Source organism: Serinus canaria, chromosome 14 (genome assembly GCF_022539315.1).
Source record: "Serinus canaria isolate serCan28SL12 chromosome 14, serCan2020, whole genome shotgun sequence".
NCBI classification, from domain to species: domain Eukaryota; kingdom Metazoa; phylum Chordata; class Aves; order Passeriformes; family Fringillidae; genus Serinus; species Serinus canaria.
This window is the reverse complement of record NC_066328.1, coordinates 14,945,933-14,965,234: the sequence shown is the minus strand read 5'-3', so window position 1 is coordinate 14,965,234 and position 19,302 is coordinate 14,945,933. Positions and strand designations below refer to the sequence as shown.

Here is a 19,302-nt window from a genome sequence, read left to right as displayed (position 1 = left end):
GGGAAAGAGTGGGATGAGCATCTCTGACTAATCTGGAAGGAACACAACGGTCTTGTCTCCAGTCAATTTACTATATTTAGCATGATGCAAGAACAGATTTTCCCCAAGTGAAAACAGTATTTCTCCATGTGCGCTGGTGCTTGCTGCGCTTGCTGTTGGCTGTACTGGTGTTGCTGGGATTTTCTCCCACCAGATTTTGGAATGTGTAAGGCAGAATGAGCAGAGGCAGAGCCTCAAACCTCCTTGGAAACTCGACCCTACTTTTCTTCTGCCTTTACATCCCTTTCCTGGGTCACAGCATGTCCACAAAGCTCTGGTCTCATGCTATGCACTCATCAAACACTGCTTTTGCCTGAGAAAATAATTCAGGGAACCTCCTCTTCTTGAAGCAGCTTGATTTACATTCTCACCCTTTCTGGAAGATTCCTTCTTGAATCATGCTTCTGTATGTTGCATAACCCTAGGCAAACATGTCACTTTTATAAAAGAACTATGAAATTATTTCAACAAGTGCTTGGTAAACAAGAGTCCATCCGCTGTGCATGCCCCAGGCAGCGAGCAAAGCTCCTGAGACTGGCAGAGCTCTCTCTGGGCTGGGCAGGGCCATCCCAAGGGCTTGGCAAAGAAAATGACACCTCAGGAGGGAGGTTTGGGGGAGTTTGATGCGATGCTGTGATTTTGGATCCTGAAGTAAAGCTGCCTGTGAGGAGGGAGTGATCCCCTGCACTGAAGAGGGATGTGCACCTTGGGAAGCTGCCGTGATGGAGTGGGAAAGGGCTGAGCTGCTCCCTGGGCTCAAAGGGCTCCTGAATTAGGTCTGCCACAGAGAAATGCTTTAGTGCCTGCAGCAGCTGCTGGAATTAGGATAAAATTAAATACTTTCTTCTGGATTAGTTACTGCAAAATCTCTCATCCCAGCCTGTGTGAAAGTTCAACTGCTCCCTTTGTTCATGATGTGAAGGAGACTTTTGTCAACTCCAGTGTCTGGGTTTTCATTATTCTTTTTAAATAAAGGTCTGTTTCTCTATTTATTAAAAGTCTAAAACCTCTTTGTACTTTTAAAATCAGCTTTTAGCATCTGGGCTTTTCATTAAAGGTGCTGATAGGTCATGTGTCATCACAGGTGACCTTCAAGAACAGTAAAGGGCAGGTTTTGATCCTGAAGGTGAGCAAGGGAAAGATGAAGCTTTTCCACCAGCTTTGTTCCAGACCCCCCTTGGCTGTGCCCACAGCTCCTTTCTGTATCTCTTCCTCGCAGCTGCAGTGTCCTGAGGGTGGTTTGAGGACTTTTCCTCTCTTTGCCTTTCCTGTGCCAGCCATAGAAGGAGAAATCCCTGATGCAGAGTCCCACATATCGTCAGCCATGAGGGGCACAGGTCACTCAGCAGCCCAGAGACGACTTGTGCGTGTGGGAAAGATGTTCAGAACACAGCTGCTCCTCTCCAAGCATTTGGGACAAGGCTGTTTCTTGTTGGACCTGGAAAATGGCTCAATAGAGGAGTTGCCTTTGGCTGCCCCGAGCATCTGTGCACTCAGATTCTGCTTCTACTGAAGTTACTCCTCGTCCACATTGAAATGAAAAGCAGAGCACCAGTGTTTATTTGTCATGGAAGGGAGGCTCATCTTGGAATGGAAATACTCAGTGGGACAGCCCTGGATCTGACTGTGGGGGCCTTCCTGCATCCTCTGGGTGACCTCCTTCATCTTCCCAGCCATGGGCAATCTGGGGCAGGCAGCCTGGTGTGACTCCCTGTGACAGTGCCTTAGTCACCTGCTGTGACACAAACATGTTTCTGTCCCCAGAGGAGCAGTTTGTGGCAGGAGTGATGCTCCTTGAGCAGCAGAGCTGCACCTTGGTGGGGTGCAGGAGGCTCTCTTGGAGCAGACTGCAAAATTATGGGAGTCATTGTGGAAAAATCTGTGTTTCCTGCTTCTTGACAAAGCTGGGCAGTGTACTCCTGCATATTGCCTGTTAATTTATGATCTCTCTGGTACCTTGTAAAACAACTAAAGGAAAATTAACTGCTGCCCTCAGAGCTGTGTAAATAAATATCGATGATGAAACAGCAGCGTCCAGTAATTCTTTTTCTGGGCAGACCCCTCCTCCCCAGCCATTAATTATTACCCATGAGAGGCACTGATTTATGGCAGGATGACATGGAAACTGTAGAAGACACAAAGTAAACTTGATAATGCCGGAAAAACAATGTTTGCCTTGTATTTTATAAGCGAGTCCAAATGCATCCAGCAGAGCAGTGGAGTTATGGCCTGTGCTGGTGGATGACCCATCCTTGCCAACAGGAATGGCCCTGCCATGGCTGGGAGCTGTGGAGAGCTTTGAGGAGCACTGTGCCCATCCCAGGGCCATCTGGCCCAGCCTCCTTCCAGTTTCATAGGCAGTGTCACTGCAGATGTGATGTGGCTCCTGAGGTCATTCTGGAGCTGACAGTTTCATGACATCACACTTGACACCGCTGGGATACTGATACTGCTGTGACAGCTGCAGAGCTGGAGCTGAGCCCTCCAGGTGACTCCAGAGATGTTGATGTGTCAGAGGAGTGGCAGGTTTTTCCCCTCCCTCCCTGCACCTCAATTCTATGTCACAGAGCCCTTGACTTCCACAAAATGTTTTCTCAATAACCAATTATTGAGTTTTGCTCATATTTGGTTTTGCTCATATTTGGTTTTATACAACACCACTATCACCAAACTCCCAGTCAGTCCAATCTTTTCCAGAAGATCAGCTCTCCAAACTGCAGGGCTGGTCCTTCTGCCTCGAGTGACTTGTAAACCCCTGTGTAGCTTCACCTTCCTGTTGTAACATTCCATTAGATGTTTTCCACACCCTCTTTCTGCTTGAATTCCCTGAGAATGATGAAACACAGCAAAACCAAGGCTGTTTCCTACTCTTCTGGTTTTTGTGGCATCCTCAGATCAAGGTGCTCTCTGAGCCTCCCCAGCTGTCTCCTCAACCTGCAGCTCCTCCAAGGCTTTCTTTGTCTTTGGCTTTTCCCAGTCAGGATAAACATGTTTAAACCTTTACATTCTTGGAAATACATCGTGGTTTGTGTTTGCTCTGAGACAGGAAACCAAGCAAAGGTGCTTCACTGGGAGTTCTTGGTCCCAGATATTTCCAAGAGCTACTTAACAGAGCCATGTGAGGGTGAGCTTGGCCCTGGCTCAGCTGCCAAGGAGAAGACAAGGAGTGCAGGTTTGAGGACATGGAGTCAGCAAAGGGTTTTGGCACCTCAGAGACTGGAGCTTTCTAAATAAGTCTGCTGGATGAAGTGATTTCCTCTCACTCCATAAAATCCTCACTCTTTGATCCGGGGAGATTTACCAGCACATGGTTTGGCTGCAGGATTTATAACAGGAATGGAGGGTCTGATTCCAGGGCTGTGGAGGGCAGGGAGCTGCTCCAGATCCCTTTTCCACAGGGCAGCTCCTGTGCAGCTTCCTGAGCCAGGAAATGCCTTGGAGATGCTGTGGGAGAGATTTTCTCTCCAAAATCCACACTGAACCAAGGTGCTCTTTGGATAACTTTCCCTTTTTAATGCAGGACAGATATCTAGCAGCAATAAATCCAGCTGCAATAAACCTGCTTTCTTTGTCTCCAGAAACTGCCGCCCTGCTCATGGATCACAAACCAAGACCCTCCTGACTGTATTTTCCAGAAGGAATCTGGTTTGGCTCCCTGTTTCAGTTCTGGGTTTTTGGTTTTTTTTAGTAGATGAAAAATTACCTGCAGCCATTGTTGAGAGTTTGAGACACCAGGTGTAGCTGGGAAATGAAAGGGAGGCACGGCTGAGCCTCTCAGTTTGGGTTCCAATAATGATAATGATAAAGATAATTATAGTGATAATGGTTCAATTGAGGCTTTATCAAAGAAGAGTTGCTTTGATCACACGGTGCCCATCAGCCCTGAGGTTCAGGGAGAGGACAGGCTGGCCAAGGCTGGAATTATCTCTCCTGCTGAGCCTCTGGGCAGAGGAGCTGCTCCTTAGGAAGAGCCCCTGGTTACCCTGGGAGGGTGTGGACACCTGGCTGGACACAAGGCAGAGCACTCAGAGCTGAATTTCCATCACATATTTACCTGAGGAGCTTTCAGTCTTTTAGTTACATCCTGGGGATGTGTCTGTTCATTACATCGGCATCTCAATGGAGATACTGATAAAACTGTCAGAAATCTATTTAAAGTAGCTCAGCTGGTGGGACTAAGCAGGAAAAAAATATTTGCAGCAAATATTACTCACGTTTAATGGTGACTGATTTGTGTTTTATAACCCATGTTCTAAATCAGTCTTTGGGGCTGGAGTGAGCTCAGCCCGAGCTGCAGGTCCGTGTAATACAGCCATAAAAACCTCACCTGTCTCCCGGAAACATCTCGGGGCAGGTGCTGCAGCCCCTGTGACCTACTCTAACCCAGCGCTGGCAAACAGCCCCGCTCCCTTTCCTTCCCTTCCTTCCTGGCACTGGTTAGTAAGGATGTGATAAAAGAGTGTGTTTTTCCTCCCCGGCTACCTGAACTATGTCCCGCCTGCACCCGGCAGCATTTGCATGTTAAAAGCGGGGCGAAAGGTAAAAGGCACGAGGCAGTTTGGCAAATCGCGGAATTTCTGTTTGTGCCCGGGCGCTGGGCGGAGGAGGAAGCTCGGGAACACCTCTGCCCTGCCTCCTGCTCCAGGCTACTTAAGCTCGGCAGTCGGGGCTGGAGATGCATCTCTGCTCTCTCCAGCTCCCATCCCTCCCTCTCCCATCCCTCTGGCTCCCTGTCAAGGAGGAGCAGCAGCCGTGGGGAAGATGAACTGTAACAGGTATCCCGTGGATGTGAAGGCTGTCGGCTTCATGCAATGCAGAAAACAGAAGGTACCTTAATTTTTATTCTAATTTTTTTTGGCTTTGTTTTCTTCCTTAAATATAATTTACAAATTGGGAGAGGAGAGGATTTTGAGTTACTCTTCCAGGGATATGTTTGCTGATTCCCCACAGTATTGGGATTGGAGCCTAGGGGTCTAGGATAAGGGGCTTGTTTTTTAATGAGCTTAATATCTTGGGGTTTGCTCTCTTTTTGTCACAGCACCATAAAATTCTCCTGGTTTCAGCAATGATTACCCATTTGAGACTATGAATTTAAAAACATATTTTTGTAGGTTTAATGTTTTATTTAATTTTTTAATGTGACATTAATAGCCTCAACTAAACCACAGCAAATGCTGATTGTCTGGAAGCATCCAAAATTTACCATTGTGATTAAACTGCTTTTCTTTTCCCAGAACTACATGATGTTTGTGTCCTGGTCAGATCAGAACAACATTCTCATCTACAGGACATTTGAAGACTTTAGGAAATTCCATGTAAGTAAATTTTCAATTCCAGAAATTTCAAGGTTCCTGTCCTAGGGAGGGGAAGGAGCCCGGCCATGTGTCAGCTGTGAGGAATGACTGTTCTCTCCTTCTGCTTGCTTTTAGAAAGAGCTGAAGAGAAAATTCCCCACTGAGAGTGGGTCACTGAGGAGCTTACCCAGATTTAAAGGTAAGGACAAATCTCTGATGGACCAACAAACCCAAGAGGGATCAGGGACAGCCATAATCCATGACAGAGACTGAAGTCCCTGAGCCTGACCTTCTCTGGAACAGATCAGGGGCTCAGTCCTGCTCCTGCCATGGCATCACTGGGTCACATCATGTTTGGGTCTAGTACAGACTTAAAATGACCCAGAAAGGCTTTTTTAATAGATAGCTGCACTTGGCAAATTAATGCTACACTTCAAATATTGACCTAGATCTTCTTGAAATTTTACATGTGAAAAAAAGGGAAATTTTGGATGTTGAAAAATCCTATCAGGAACTGTTAAAAATGACAAGGAGGCAGGGACAGTGACTGTACAGTTTGGGCTTGGGCAGGAAGGGTGGTGGCTAAGGGCACCCCGGTGTTCAGGGAAAAGATGCTGCTCCCAGGGATGCAGATCCTCTGCTGTCCTATGCCAACTGTGCCCTTGTTATTTTGAAGGAATAACTATGCAGCAGAGGAAGGGTGGGAAGCTGAACAGGTGCCTGGAGATCCTGAAACTGCTGGAAACTTATTCCCAGGAGCTGCTGAAAACAGATGTGAAAATCTCCCGGGGTGAAGAGGTGAATCAATTTTTCAAGGCACAGACTCAAGACCTCGATCCCTCCTTCCCTGAAAACAGGTGTGAAATATGAGTTGTATTTTTTTGTTTGTTGGTGAAACAGAAATGTTATGGGATATGGATAGAAGGGAAACACCAGTTTCACTCCAGGGCAGTTCAGCTGGGTGCTTTTAATTTTTATTCTGATGCCTGAAGCATTTCTCAGCCTACTGCAGAAATTATTTTACCAAAATCAATACTTAACTCAACCTCTCAAGTGAGTTTTTGACGTGCACCTTCACTTTCCAGTGCTGTGATCATGCCATCAGTTTTCAGAAGGGAGAAGAGCCCCCAGCCCCTCTCCATCACCCTCCCTCAGGCATCGCAGAGCTACCGCTGCATCGAGGCCTTTGAAACCAAAGACACAAAGAACAAACCCTTCACAGTGGCTCAGAAGGAGATTGTGGAAGTGCTCATCAAGGACATGACTGGTAGGTTGGAGAGGATTCAGTGTTGGGGTGCATGGGCAGATGGATTCATAGCTAGGCAAATGCTGAGGTGGTGTCAGGGGTTCAGGTGTTTGCACTTGTGTGCTTACCTGGGGGGACAGTGAATGTCCCTCCTGTCCCTTGTGTCCCCTACCCAGGGATTATTGTCATGTCTTGACTTGCAGGCTGTTAAACTCTGGGTATTCTTCCTCTTTGTAGGCTGGTGGCTGGTGGAAAACGCAGACAAGCAGATAGCCTGGTTCCCAGCCTCGTACCTGGAAGAGCTTGATCCCTGTGAGGACATCCAGAATGCCTTCAGCTCAGATGAGGAGGGTAAGTCTGTTCCTCCTTCAAAACATGAGTTCTGCAAAGCCCCACCACTTTACCCCCTGTCTGGTGTCCCTGCCTGGATCTCTGACTCTTCTGGTTGGCTCTGCCTCCATCTGTGGGTCATGGAACCATGGACTGGTTTGGGTTGGAAGAGAGCTTTAAGCCCATCTGGTTCCAACCCCAACACCTTCCACTGTCTCAGGTTGCTCCAAGCCCTGTCCAGCCTGGCCTTGGACACTTCCAGGGATCCAGGGGCAGCCACAGCTTCTCTGGGCAACCTCTTCCAGGGCCTCACCACCCTTTTTGTAAAAGACTTCTTCTTTATATTCAACTTAAATGGATCAGACTGGGGTCCCTGAGCAAACCAGTCACTCTCAGGGACAGCTGTCTCTCACAGGGATGAGAGCATTTTCTCCACAAGGCAAATCCAACCTCTCCCTCTCTCTGCAGGCAGCCTGTACTTTGTGGTGCAGGCCTACGAGGCTCAGAAGGCAGACGAGCTCTCGCTGAATCAGGGGGTGGTCGTGGAGGTGCTCAGGACATCCCACAACGGCTGGTGGCTGATCCGGTGAGGAGGCTATCCCAGAGCCCTGGCTCCCGGAGGGAGCTGCTTGCTGTTCCTCCCATGTGGGATGCACAGGAGCCCCCAGAGCTGGGTGCCCTTGGCTGGGGATGCTTTCCCTGTCCTCACACCCCGTGTACAGCACGGAAGGGTTTTCTCAGTGTTCTTTCCATGCCTGCCCTCAGGTACAACGGCTGCACTGGCTACATGCCCTCGCTGTGTCTCCGGCCCTACCAGAACCCTCACCACAAGCTCCAGACCATCCTGAGCTGCGGCCTCCATGCCTGCACCCCGAGCCTCAGCTCCCAGCAGGAGCAGGGCAGCTCTGCCAGGGGCAGATCCTGCTCTCTGCCCCGGGCCAGCTCCACCCCTGAGCTGGATTTGGGTTCGGACAGCTCCTCGCTGAGTTCGGGGAGCAGCAGTGCCGGGGACGCCCAGCTGGCCTGGAAACCCGACTTGTCTCGGTCCCTGCCCGAGGTGGAGCCGGCCAGGAGCGCTCCTGGCCCGAGCCGCGGGCTGGCCACGCACAGCAGCAAATCCCCGCAGCTCAGTGCCAGCGACAGGAACGACTCCGGATTCGTGGAGTCCCCCGCAGCCGAGCTGCCCCTCGTCGAGCCGGAGCTGGCCACGGGTGTCCCCAAGGTGCCAGCCCGTCCCTCAGCCCAGGAGATCCTGCAGCGGTGCAGCACTGTCACCAAGCGCGCCGTGCAGCGCTCGGCTCCCCGGCCGGCCCTCCCGGTCCCCAGCCAGCTTTAGTGGGCAGGGGACACGGGGACAGCCCTGACACCCCACTCGCTGGAGCCCCCTGGAAGCTGTGGGCAGCGGCTCCGGAGCGTCAGGGCTTGTGACTGTCCCTTCCCCAGGGACACACACACCTCCATCACCTCCGGAGTGTCAGGGCTTGGGACTGTCCCTTCCCCAGGGATACACACACCTCCATCACCTCCGGAGTGTCAGGGCTTGTGACTGTCCCTTCCCCAGGGACACACACACCTCCATCACCTCCGGAGTGTCAGGGCTTGGGACTGTCCCTTCCCCAGGGACACACACACCTCCATCACCTCCGGAGCGTCAGGGCTTGTGACTGTCCCTTCCCCAGGGACACACACACCTCCATCACCTCCGGAGTGTCAGGGCTTGGGACTGTCCCTCCCCAGGGACACACACACCTCCATCACCTCCGGAGTGTCAGGGCTTGGGACTGTCCCTTCCCCAGGGACACACACACCTCCATCACCTCCCAGGGCAGCCACAGCTTCCCCAGGGAGTTACTGGGCCAGGGCTGAGTGGGGTCACCTGCGGCAGCTCCAGGGCTGGATGTCACTCGGAGCTCTCCCCGAGGCAGGTGTTCCCCTCCCTGCAGTACGGCTGGGTTATTGCCCATGCCAGGATCAGCTGGCACAGCCACGGCCACCGTGGAGGGCACGGGAGTGGCACCAGAGTGCCTCAGTGACCCCTGGCACCCTGAGCTAGTCACGGGACTGGGGAGGGATGGGATGGTGCACCTGTGTGATGGCACTTACTGAACTCCCTATTTTATAGATATTTTTAAATTTTTTTACTTTTGGTGTTGGTTTGGGGGGTTTTTTATAGGTTAGTGGAGAGGTCAAGAAATACAGGGATGGGCTGGATCTGCTGAATGGTTGTGAGAATAAAAAACCTGCTGGGGAGGAACCTCATCCCTGCTCCCTGAGCCATGTCTGTGCAGGCACAGGAACACAACCAGGGGAGTCACAGCTTGTGTCCCACCTGGGGATGGGAACAGAGGTCACCTTCATGGACAAAACATTCCCATTTCCAGGGGACGGGCTAGTTACTGAAACAATTCTAATCCTAAACTCATTTGCTAGGAATTAGTTAGAAAAAGAGTTACAGGAAAATCAAGACTTTGCTCTACACTACTGGCTTTAATTGTACTTATTCTCCCAGTTATTATTAATATTTTTATAAAGAACTTGTGAGGTATTTGTGTTGTTTGAATTTTATACATTTTTGTCTACAAAATAAAATACATATAAGTGTCTCTGAAGCCTGCTTGTGCTTTATGCTTTAAAAATATGCTATTTGGGGGATTTAAAATTGTGCTTCTCTTCCTCCCAGGTGCTAAATTTTGGGTGGGCATAGGTGAGACCCCTGCCTTGGTCCAGGCTGCTTTGCCCAAGCAAGATCCCAGCTCCATGAATCCTTTAAATCCCAACTGCTTATTGGGATTTTGCCTTTTTTTAATCCCAAACTAACTGCTGTTTGTGAGTCTGAAAGTTCAGGCTGTGAAAACACAAACCCCAGCTTGGCCAAAGAAATGACCTTTTCCTTTCATTCATCCCTGTGGAGATTGGATGTCAGACTTGGTTTAGAAATTAAAACATTTATTATAAAATACAGGAACTAAAAATCCTGGTGGGAAAGAGCTCTTTGGAAAGAGCAGTTGGTGGGAGGGGGGTCACAGAGATCCCTGGTCCTGCTGGGCCACATCTGCCAGCCTCATGTTGTGCCACATGAACTCGATGAAGGTGGAGGCCTGGAGCAGGCGGCTCAGCCTCTGGAAGTGGCGCTCTGCAAGGAGGGGAGGGCTCAGGGCAGGCACCAGAGCCCGGCCCTCCATTATGGAGCCAGGCTGGGAGAGCTGGGAATGCCCAGCCTGGAGGAGGGAACACTCCAGAGAGACCTCCAGGGCCTGAAGGGGCTCCAGGAGAGCTGGAGAGGGACTGGGGACAAGGATGGAGGGACAGGACACAGGGAATGGCTCCCAGTGCCAGAGGGCAGGGATGGATGGGAGATTGGGAATGAGGAATTGTTCCCTGGGAGGGTGGGGATGGATGGGATATTGGGAAGGAATTGTTCCCTGGCAGGGTGGGGATGGATGGGATATTGGGAAGGAATTGTTCCCTGGGAGGGTGGGGATGGATGGGATATTGGGAAGGAATTGTTCCCTGGGAGGGTGGGGATGGATGGGATATTGGGAATTACGAATTGTTCCCTGGGAGGGTGGGGATGTCCTGGCACAGGGTGCCCAGAGCAGCTGTGACTGCCCCTGGATCCCTGGCAGTGCCCAAGGCCAGGCTGGACATTGAGGCTTGGGATGGGGATCCCACCCTGGGATGGTGGAAGGTGTCCCTGCCATGGCAGGGGTAGATTACCTGGCCTGTCCCTTCCACCCCAAACCATTCCATGATCCCTGATCCGAGCCAGCCCCTCCAGACCACGCCTGTCCCCACAGGGCCTCACCCGTGTAGGGCAGCAGGGACTCCACGGCGGGTTTGATTCCCGAGAACTGCAGGAGGGTGTCGGGGGCCTCGTGCCTCAGGAGCGTCTCCATGACAGCCTGGGCCTCGTGGCAGTTCCGGGAGTTGGTGTTCCACGTCACCAGGAACGCCAGCACGGCCTCTGTGGGGAAGGAAGCCTGGCCAGGCTGGCACACAGCAGAGCCCGCGCTGCAAACACCCCTGGGCTCTCTCTGAGGTTCAGGTCCCCCTCCCCATCCCTGCAAGTGCCCAAGGCCAGTCCTGGGCGACTGGAAGGTGTCCCTGCCCATGGCAGAGAGTGGAACTGAACAATCTCCCAAGCCAAACCATGCCAGGATTGTAGGATTCTAATTTCAGGGGACAGAACAAGCCTCTGAGCTGAAAGCCCTCAGCACTTGAGTCGTGCCACAAACCTTTCTGATCCTTGCGGAGCCGAACAATGTTCTCGTCCAGGTGCCTCCTCCCCTCAGGCTCCCTCAGGATGGCTGGGGAGAGAAACGACAGCAGGGACACCCTGCGTGATGGCACCCAGGGAAAACTCAGGCTTTCAGACTCTTTACTGTACTTTGTAGCCTTGAACTGGCTGGAAGAGGTGTCCAGGAAAGGAGGGAGGGCAGGAAATGCCCTCAGAGCACGCTCTGGACTCACCCTTGACCACGGTCAACACCGTGTGAGGCCGGTCCAGGGAGATGGCCAGGCCCAGAGCTTTGAGGTACCTTTTCTCATGGAGAAGGTTAGAAAGCTCTTGCTCTCTGGAAGACAAATCAGGGGTGAGAGATGAATCTTCAGGTGCTGAGAAAACCAAAACTACAGAAAAAGCAGCAGATTGGGCAATAACAGTTAAGAAGTTTGTGGTGCTCGTCAATAAATGCCCTCACTCCAATATTGGGATCAGGTGGAGCTGGATGGCTCCAGGTGTGGACAGTTCCACTGCACAGTTTGCCTTTCACAGCTCCTTATGGCAACTCACTTCATAATCTGCTCCTCCTGTTTAGCCTGTGCTTCTTTCTCCTCAATTTCAGTCACATCCTGTTAAAAAAAAACAGGTTAAAACTTTATCAAATCCTGCTTTAATACAGAAGGGTTTTGATTTGGCCACCAAGTGATGTGGAGACCAGTATCTGCAGCAAAATCTTGGGGTCAAGTAATTTAAATGTCAAATCCAGCATTTTCCAACTTCCCTCCAAAGCTCCAGTGCTGGGGCCCATCTGCTGCTCTGGGGACATACAGAATGGCCAAAAAATACCCCCAAACCCCAAGGTCAGCCTTGGTGACCCAATTTCAGACTGCAGACATGAAGGACACATGAAAAACCAACCACAGAGAGCCTGAGCTCTTCAATTACCCTGATTATTAACCCAGGGAGGAGCCAGCCCCCTGCTGTACCTGCCACAGGGTGATGCAGGAGTCACTGGAGGCTGTCACCACCATGTCATCTTTCTTGTTGGAGTGGAGGCCCCAGATTTTATCCTCATGGCCATCTAATGTTTTCACACACTCGTTTGTTTTAATTGTCCAGAGTTTTAAGAGACCATCAGATCCACTTTTGGAAGAGAAACACAACAGAAAGAATCACTGGACAGATCCATTCTTGTTCTGTCCCACCTCAAATATCAGATGCACACTTGTCCCATCCCAATTCCTTCCAAACAGGAGCAGAGTTAACCAAAAATGTGGAGGGCAAGATGCACCCTTAGCTTTGTCTACTGAGTTTGTCCCAACCCAGCAATGCCACAGCAGCCACATGGAACCCAAGGGACACCTGGAGAGGAGGAAGATTAAAACAACCTCTACAGAAAGCCTGGCTTAAACAGGGCATCTTCCTATAAACCTGTCCAAAGATTCTTTGGACACAAGAGTCGTTCCTCTTGGTGCTGATGATGAGCTCAGACATTCCCTTAACTCTGGAATCAGGCACAGACCTGCTGAGCAGCTGAGCCCCTCGGCTCACAAAGATGATCTTCAGCACTGAGGCATCGTGGCCTTCAAAGGTCTGCAAAACAGAAAGGAAGCTCAGCAGTGCCAGGCCTTTGGGGAGACCCCAGGGGATCCCATTTACTCACAGAGCCCAAAGGAAGAAGCCCCAAGCTTTGGAAGGATCCTTAAGGAACCCCAAGGTTTTGCCCAGGGCAAGAGGCCAAGCTCTCATCACCTTCAGACAGCTGAAGTCCCGAAGTCCCCAAAGCTTGAGGGTCCCATCAGCTGAGGAGGTGGCCAGGACCTGGTCCACAGGGGAGAACTGCACACACCAGATGCCACGTTTGTGCCCAGAGAAAACCCCCAGGAGGGAGCAGTCGGAGCAGGACCAGAGCTTGGCCAGCCGGTCCTGCGAGCCCGTGGCCAGCAGTTTGTCATTGGGGGACACTGCCACGCTGTTGATGTCCTGGGGAAGCCACAAGAGGAGGAGGAAGAGGGTCAGGCCTGGCTGTGGCTGTGGGACACGGAACAAACAGAGGCTGAAGCACTGAGAGATCAGGTGGAGCTGTACCTTGTCATGGCCCCTCTCAGTGACCCTGGCATGGAGGGGCTCTGGGCTGGAGATCAAGGCTGCTTTTGCTTTGGAAGTGAGGGATTCCGGGATGTTCCAGATCTTGATGGTGCAGTCCTGGCTGCTGGTCACTACAAAGCTTTCCTTCAGCCTGAGAGCAATGAAACCATCAAGGGCAGGAAAACAATTGTGGTTTCTTCTCCCTGACTGGCATCCCCACTCTCAGCCACTGCTGCGTGTGGAAAAGCGGTTTCATGGCTTTCCAAGCTCTTTCATTTCAGAGGGACTCCCCCATCCCTGGGGGTATCCAAGGCCAGGCTGGACAGGGGAAGTGTCCCTGCCCATGGCAGGGGGTGGCACCGGATGACATCTGAGGCCCCTCCCCACCCAAACCATCCCCTGATCCCTTCATACTCGGGCACCAGGAGAAGCTGGGAGCAGGGGTGAAAAGCAGCCCAGCTGGAAGGGGGACAGCACCCATCAGGACATTCCCCTCCCTGCCCCAGTCCGTGTTACCTGGAGCAGGCGACAGCGCCCACGCCGTGGGCATGGCCCAGGCCCTGTGCCACACAGGTGACCCTGCCAGCCCTGCCCATGCGCCACACCCGCACGCTTCTGTCCTGGGGGAAGACAGAAAAGCCTCAGTTTCCTGGGGATCAGCAGCTCCCTGTGCTTTCACCACAGCCCTGAGCCCCACTGGTCTCTGCTGTTCCAGCCTGAACCTTCATCTCTGTCTCAGCCCCCACCCTGGGGCTCCAGCATGGAGGTTTAGTCCTGGTTGTCTCAGAGCTTTGGTTTTGGGTCTGTCAGAGCTCTTGGCACCTTCTCCCTCATCAATCTCACACTAACAACTTTTCTGAACTCCAACACCAGACCAGGATGTTTGGAGAAGGAAATACCTCCTTCAGGCCAATAAAATACAACCAATTTTCCCAGGGACAATGTTAAAAAGGGATAGTGGGAGAACCTATTTGGGGCATACAGCAGACTGGGGGTCTGCTGCATGCAACAAAAAGCCCTTTCTGGAGTTCAAAAATACCATGATTTTGCCCACAGGGATCATTAGGCATTTCATTAAATGGAGAACAGTGACACACCTTGGCGCAGGTGACGAACATCAGGCCTTTCCTGAAGACATCCAAAGCCAGGATTGTTTCTAAACAGAAGAAATAAAAGCTGGTGGGTTCAGAGCATTGCTGAGATGGGACAACAGAAAGGGGTGAGTTAATGAGCCCAGTGCTTAATGAGCCCAGTTAATGAACCAGGGAACAGGTCTGGGACACGGCTGGTCCCTAAGGACTGAGCCTGTCACACCTTCAGCTCCAGTTTAAACTGATCTCACTGCCAGGGACAGGGACAAAGGGACACATCCTCTCTCCAGACAACTCCCAAACCTGTTGTGATGCTGCTCCACCAAGAACTCAAGGACTGCTCTGCACCAGAGCTCCAGGAGAAGGCAGATAAAGGCAGAGCTGACCAGGTCCCCCAGGGCAGGGCTGTCACCCACCTGTGTGGCCGTACAGGATCTGGCAGTGGGACGTTGCCAGCTCAAACACTTTCAGCTGGGGGCTGTTGGTGGCCACCACGATGTGAGAGTCACCAGGGCCCAGGAACTTCACATCCAGCACCTCCTCGTTGTATCCTGCGAGCTGCAATGGAAACAGCCCAAGAGGGAAAGGGCAGCTGGAGGAGAGGTGGGAGTGCCTGGTTTTCATTTCTCACTGGGTGTAATTTCTACACACAGGAGGCATTTCTGGCTAAGTCTGTTCTGCTTTCTCCTTCCTCTGCTCGTCTCTGGGCAACATTTCCCCCCAAAGCAATGGAATTCCCTGGCCCCATGGAACAATCCCATAACAGGCTGGAGCCAAGGGTGCTTCTTCCAGGAGCAGAGCTGGTCCTGGAGCATGGACAAAGGGACAGGGAGGCTGAGGGCTGTCACCTGCTTCCTGAGCTGGAGGCTTTGAGCATCGTAGAAGAGGATGTTGTGCTCCATGGACACGGTGAGGATCTCATTCCTGGCGGGCACAAACTGGCACTGGGAGAGGCTGCGCTCGCTCGGCTCCTCCCGCAGCGCGAAGGGCACGGCCTGGCTGTGCACACAGGCAGCTGTGGCCGCCTCCCACACCCTCAGGATGCCTGGGAAAACAGGAGAAACCATGGCAGAGCCACTGCTTCACACGGTGCATGTCCAAGGAACATCATCCAAACCACAGTGGGAGAAGCCACACAGCTCCAAGGCAAGACTGGGCAGGATTCAGTGGCTGGGAAAGCCTCAAGGTTTTGGTTGTTCACTCAAACTCATCGAGTTTGAAAATAGAGATAAATGTGTTTGAGTAGTAAATGCATCTGTGCCTGTTCCATCCTGCTCGTCCACCCTGCCCAAGGAACTCAGGAGCAGGCTCTGCTCTCCACCCAAGGCTCCTGCCACATGGAGAACACACAGCCTGGGAATAACAGCAGTGAAGTGACTGAAGTGCCACTCTTCAGGCTCCAAAAGTGACACCCACCTTTGCTGCCAGCTGTGACAAAGTGCAGCCCTTTTTTCTTCACACCCAGCTGAGAGAAATCTCCCTCCTCAGGCAACAACACAGCAGCTTCCACGGTCTGCAAGAGTCAGAGAGGCACAAACCCAGAGCTGAAAACCCCTGGGAAGGGGGAGAAACCTGATTTCACAACATACAGGCCCTACAGAGGGAGACCATGGCCTAGAAACTCCAGAGGGCCTCAAAGGAAGGAACAAAAAGCAGTTTCACCTCGTAGACAGGGACGGTTCGTTTGCTCTGCCTGGTCTCCAGGTCCCAGACCATGCAGATCTTGTCGCGGCCAGAGCTGCAAATGAAAAGCTCAGTTTTAGTGCTAAACCTGTTCAGCTTGGCTCTGGGTGCAAATCTGGCACTGTGGGAGCTCAACACCTCTCTGGAGAGGTCATGGGAGAAAGAGCAGCAGCATTCCCTGCGCCAGCACAGGATATTCCCAGGATCAAAGGCAGGTTGGACAGGGCTTGGAGCACCCTGGCACAGTGGAAGGTGTCCCTGCCCACGGCAAGGTAGCACTGGATGGGCTTTAAGGTCCTTTCCAACCCAAACCACTCCATGATTCCAATGCACACCCACTGAGCACTTGCACCACCCCTTCCCCTCACAGCAGAACCCACCCAGACCCTCCAGGTGGATGGAGGTGCAAGCCCTGCCAGGAGGTACCTGAGGAGTCTGTTCCCATCTGCAAAGGCCAGCGAGGTGACAGCACTGAAGTGTCCCTCCAGCACTGCCACACACCTGCTGGAGCTCAGGTCCCAGATGCGGATCTTGTAATCGATGGAGGAGGAGAAGAGCTGCAGGCGGGAGGTGTCGGGGTGGAACTCCACCAGGCTGGGCAGGAGCAGAGGGACAGCACAGGAATAAACCCCCCAGCCTTTAAATAATGCACATCCCACAGCAGCGCAGCTTGGGTGGGCTCGGAGCATCCTGGCCTAGTGGGAGGTGTCCCTGCCCAACAATTCTGGGATTCCATGAAAATTCCTGACCAAACTGTTTTCTCTCTGGGCAGAGTCAGCCATGACCCTGCTCTCAAAAAGCAGGAAAAGCCCAGAACCTGCTGGGAATGGGCCTTCATGCTGGATTAACTCCAGAATTGCACCTCAATCCCAGTACCCCCAGCTAGTCAGGGACTGACAGACAGCACTGGTCCTTACTGTACCACTCCAGAGGATCCCTTCAGGTTGTGTGTGCAGTAGTGTCTGATCATATCCCAAACCTTAATGGTGCTGTCACAGCCACCTGGGAAGAGAAGGACACCAGGGCCTGAGCTCTGGAGGAGAGAGCCGTGGGAACTCCAGCAGAACCCAGGCTGGACACGGCTCTGCCTCTGACCTCTGCTGCCCTGCCCTGGGAGGCTCCCCAGGAGCAGGACACCCCTCTGTGACAGCAGTGGCTCCTACCTGTGGCCAGCAGGGTGGCCGTGGGGTCGAAGGCCATGGTGGCCACGGGCGCGGTGTGCACGGCTCGCCAGGTGCGCTCACACCTGGGCTCCCTCCAGCGCCAGCGGCACAGCAGCAGCGCCCGGCTGCCTGTCACCAGCACCTGGGGACAAAGGGGACAGCCTGAGCACGGGCACTGTCACCAGCACCTGGGGACACAGGGGACAGCCTGAGCACGGGCACTGTCACCAGCACCTGGGGACACAGGGGACAGCCTGAGCACGGGCACTGTCACCAGCACCTGGGGACACAGGGGACAGCCTGAGCACGGGCACTGTCACCAGCACCTGGGGACACAGGGGACAGCCTGAGCACGGGCACTGTCACCAGCACCTGGGGACACAGGGGACAGCCTGAGCACGGGCACTGTCACCAGCACCTGGGGACACAGGGGACAGCCTGAGCACCGGCACTGTCACCAGCACCTGGGGACACAGGGGACAGCCTGAGCACCGGCACTGTCACCAGCACCTGGGGACACAGGGGACAGCCTGAGCACGGGCACTGTCACCAGCACCTGGGGACACAGGGACACAGCCTGAGCACGGCCACTGTCACCAGCACCTGGGGACACGGGGGACAGCCTGAGCACGGGCACTGTCACCAGCACCTGGGGACACAGGGGACAGCCTGAGCACCGGCACTGTCACCAGCACCTGGGGACACAGGGGACAGCCTGAGCACCGGCACTGTCACCAGCACCTGGGGACACAGGGGACAGCCTGAGCACGGGCACTGTCACCAGCACCTGGGGACACAGGGGACAGCCTGAGCACGGGCACTGTCACCAGCACCTGAGGACACAGCCTGAGCACGGGCACTGTCACCAGCACCTGGGGACACAGGGACAGGGGACGGGCTGGGCATGGGCTGGGTTTGGGCTCCTGTCAGTGCCACACAGCACAGGGAGCTGCTGGGGAGCTCAGGCTCTGGGCAGGTGTGAGTGTGAGCCAGGGCTCTGAGTGTGACCCATGGCTCTCAGGGGATCTCAGGAAGCACACAGGGCGTGGAATGAACCATGGAATATCCCCAGCTGGAAGGGATGCACAAGGATCATCAAGTCCAAGTCCTGGCTCTGTATACACACCCCAAAATTCCCCCCATTCCTGGCTCAGCCTGTCCCAGGCTGCTCACAGCCCCCAGCACAAACCCACCTCATCATCAGGGCTCAGCACGAATGCTGTGACATCCTCTTCCTCATCCTGGCAAAAGAGAGAGGAAATGCCACAGTTAAACCATCCCTGCAGAGATCTCTGAGCTCCCTTCTCCACGCAGCTCTAATCCCGAGCACAGCTCAGGGACCACCCCTGCACTCCTGACTCCTGGGAGCTTTGTATCCACAGTCAGGGAACCCTCCAGGCGCCTCGCAAAGCGCTCAGGAGAGGCCGATCCCGGTCACCTGCTGGAGGCTGTGCAGGAGCGCTCCCGTTTCCACATCGATGACGTTGACTTTGCTCCCACAGGGGCAGAACATGAACTTCCCATCCCGGCTGATCTGGAGAAAGGGATCGGGAACGTTAGAACCAGGAGGCTCGCCATTCCCAGATGTCCCTCCTGAGCTGGGATTACCTGGATTCGCCCTCCTTTGTAGAACGGCTCGATCTTCCGCGTCACTGCGTAGCTGGAAGGGAAAGAGACGCACCGTGAGACCCCGTTAAAGCGGAGCGGCGGTGGCCCGGGGACTCCGGTCCCAGCCCGGCTCTGCCCGGCCCCTCGCTCTCCCTCGTAGCCCCAGCCCGGTCCCGCTGGTCCCTCACTTGCTCTTGAAGCGCACGGCAGCGGCGGCGGCGGTGGCGGCCGCCGGGTCCGTGTCCGTGTCCGCCATGGCCGCGGCCCACGTGCTTCCGGCCGCCACTTCCGGGAAGTGAGGGAACACTTCCGGCCCCTCCAGTGACGCAAGCGAGGGACGCCACCGGCACCACGCGGGGAGCGCTCCGGAGAACGGGATAAGCATTCCCCGTTCCTCCGAGACAGCGGCCACAGCCCGGCCCCGAGCGGCTCCTGCGCTGCGTTTCTCCGCCATCCGGAGCGCTCTCCAGCACAACCGCCCCTCCCCGCCCCAAGGAAGCGTTAAGTAGAACTTTTGGCAATTAGAAAGAGAGACGCT

At 53.6% G+C, this 19,302-nt stretch overlaps 2 protein-coding genes across 2 annotated transcripts; one reads left to right on the top strand and one right to left on the bottom strand.

Moving 5' to 3' along the window:
• Window positions 1-5,279: 5,279 nt before the first annotated feature.
• NOXO1 (NADPH oxidase organizer 1) lies at window positions 5,280-8,245 on the top strand. Its single transcript, XM_050980287.1, has 8 exons — window positions 5,280-5,354; window positions 5,469-5,503; window positions 5,966-6,190; window positions 6,419-6,600; window positions 6,817-6,930; window positions 7,378-7,495; window positions 7,675-7,797; window positions 7,885-8,245. The coding sequence occupies exons 1-8, from the start codon at window positions 5,280-5,282 to the stop codon at window positions 8,243-8,245; spliced, it is 1,233 nt and encodes a 410-aa protein (XP_050836244.1).
• Window positions 8,246-9,833: 1,588 nt separating this feature from the next.
• On the bottom strand, window positions 9,834-19,055 carry TBL3 (transducin beta like 3). The gene is made up of 22 exons (XM_050980244.1): window positions 18,953-19,055; window positions 18,765-18,816; window positions 18,595-18,690; window positions 18,350-18,397; window positions 17,157-17,298; window positions 16,911-16,995; window positions 16,420-16,587; window positions 15,973-16,048; window positions 15,727-15,823; window positions 15,159-15,355; window positions 14,727-14,868; window positions 14,317-14,375; window positions 13,736-13,839; window positions 13,220-13,370; window positions 12,884-13,114; window positions 12,654-12,724; window positions 12,118-12,274; window positions 11,702-11,760; window positions 11,380-11,483; window positions 11,145-11,216; window positions 10,715-10,873; window positions 9,834-10,042 (listed from the first exon to the last, which is right to left on the bottom strand). The coding sequence occupies exons 1-22, from the start codon at window positions 19,018-19,020 to the stop codon at window positions 9,930-9,932; spliced, it is 2,451 nt and encodes an 816-aa protein (XP_050836201.1). The 5' UTR covers window positions 19,021-19,055; the 3' UTR covers window positions 9,834-9,929.
• Window positions 19,056-19,302: the final 247 nt, after the last annotated feature.

Excerpts from the sequence above, each read along its gene's own strand:
- NOXO1 (XM_050980287.1), top strand. The coding sequence starts at position 5,280 with ATGATGTTTGTGTCCTGGTCAGATCAGAACAACATTCTCATCTACAGG. Across the intron at positions 5,355-5,468 it reads AAGACTTTAGGAAATTCCAT|AAAGAGCTGAAGAGAAAATT; the intron begins GTAAGTAAATTT and ends GCTTGCTTTTAG. Across the intron at positions 6,931-7,377 it reads CTTCAGCTCAGATGAGGAGG|GCAGCCTGTACTTTGTGGTG; the intron begins GTAAGTCTGTTC and ends CTCTCTCTGCAG.
- TBL3 (XM_050980244.1), bottom strand. The coding sequence starts at position 19,020 with ATGGCGGACACGGACACGGACCCGGCGGCCGCCACCGCCGCCGCCGCT. Across the intron at positions 18,691-18,764 it reads ACAAAGGAGGGCGAATCCAG|ATCAGCCGGGATGGGAAGTT; the intron begins GTAATCCCAGCT and ends CCCTTTCTCCAG. Across the intron at positions 13,371-13,735 it reads GGCGCTGTCGCCTGCTCCAG|GCTGAAGGAAAGCTTTGTAG; the intron begins GTAACACGGACT and ends CATTGCTCTCAG.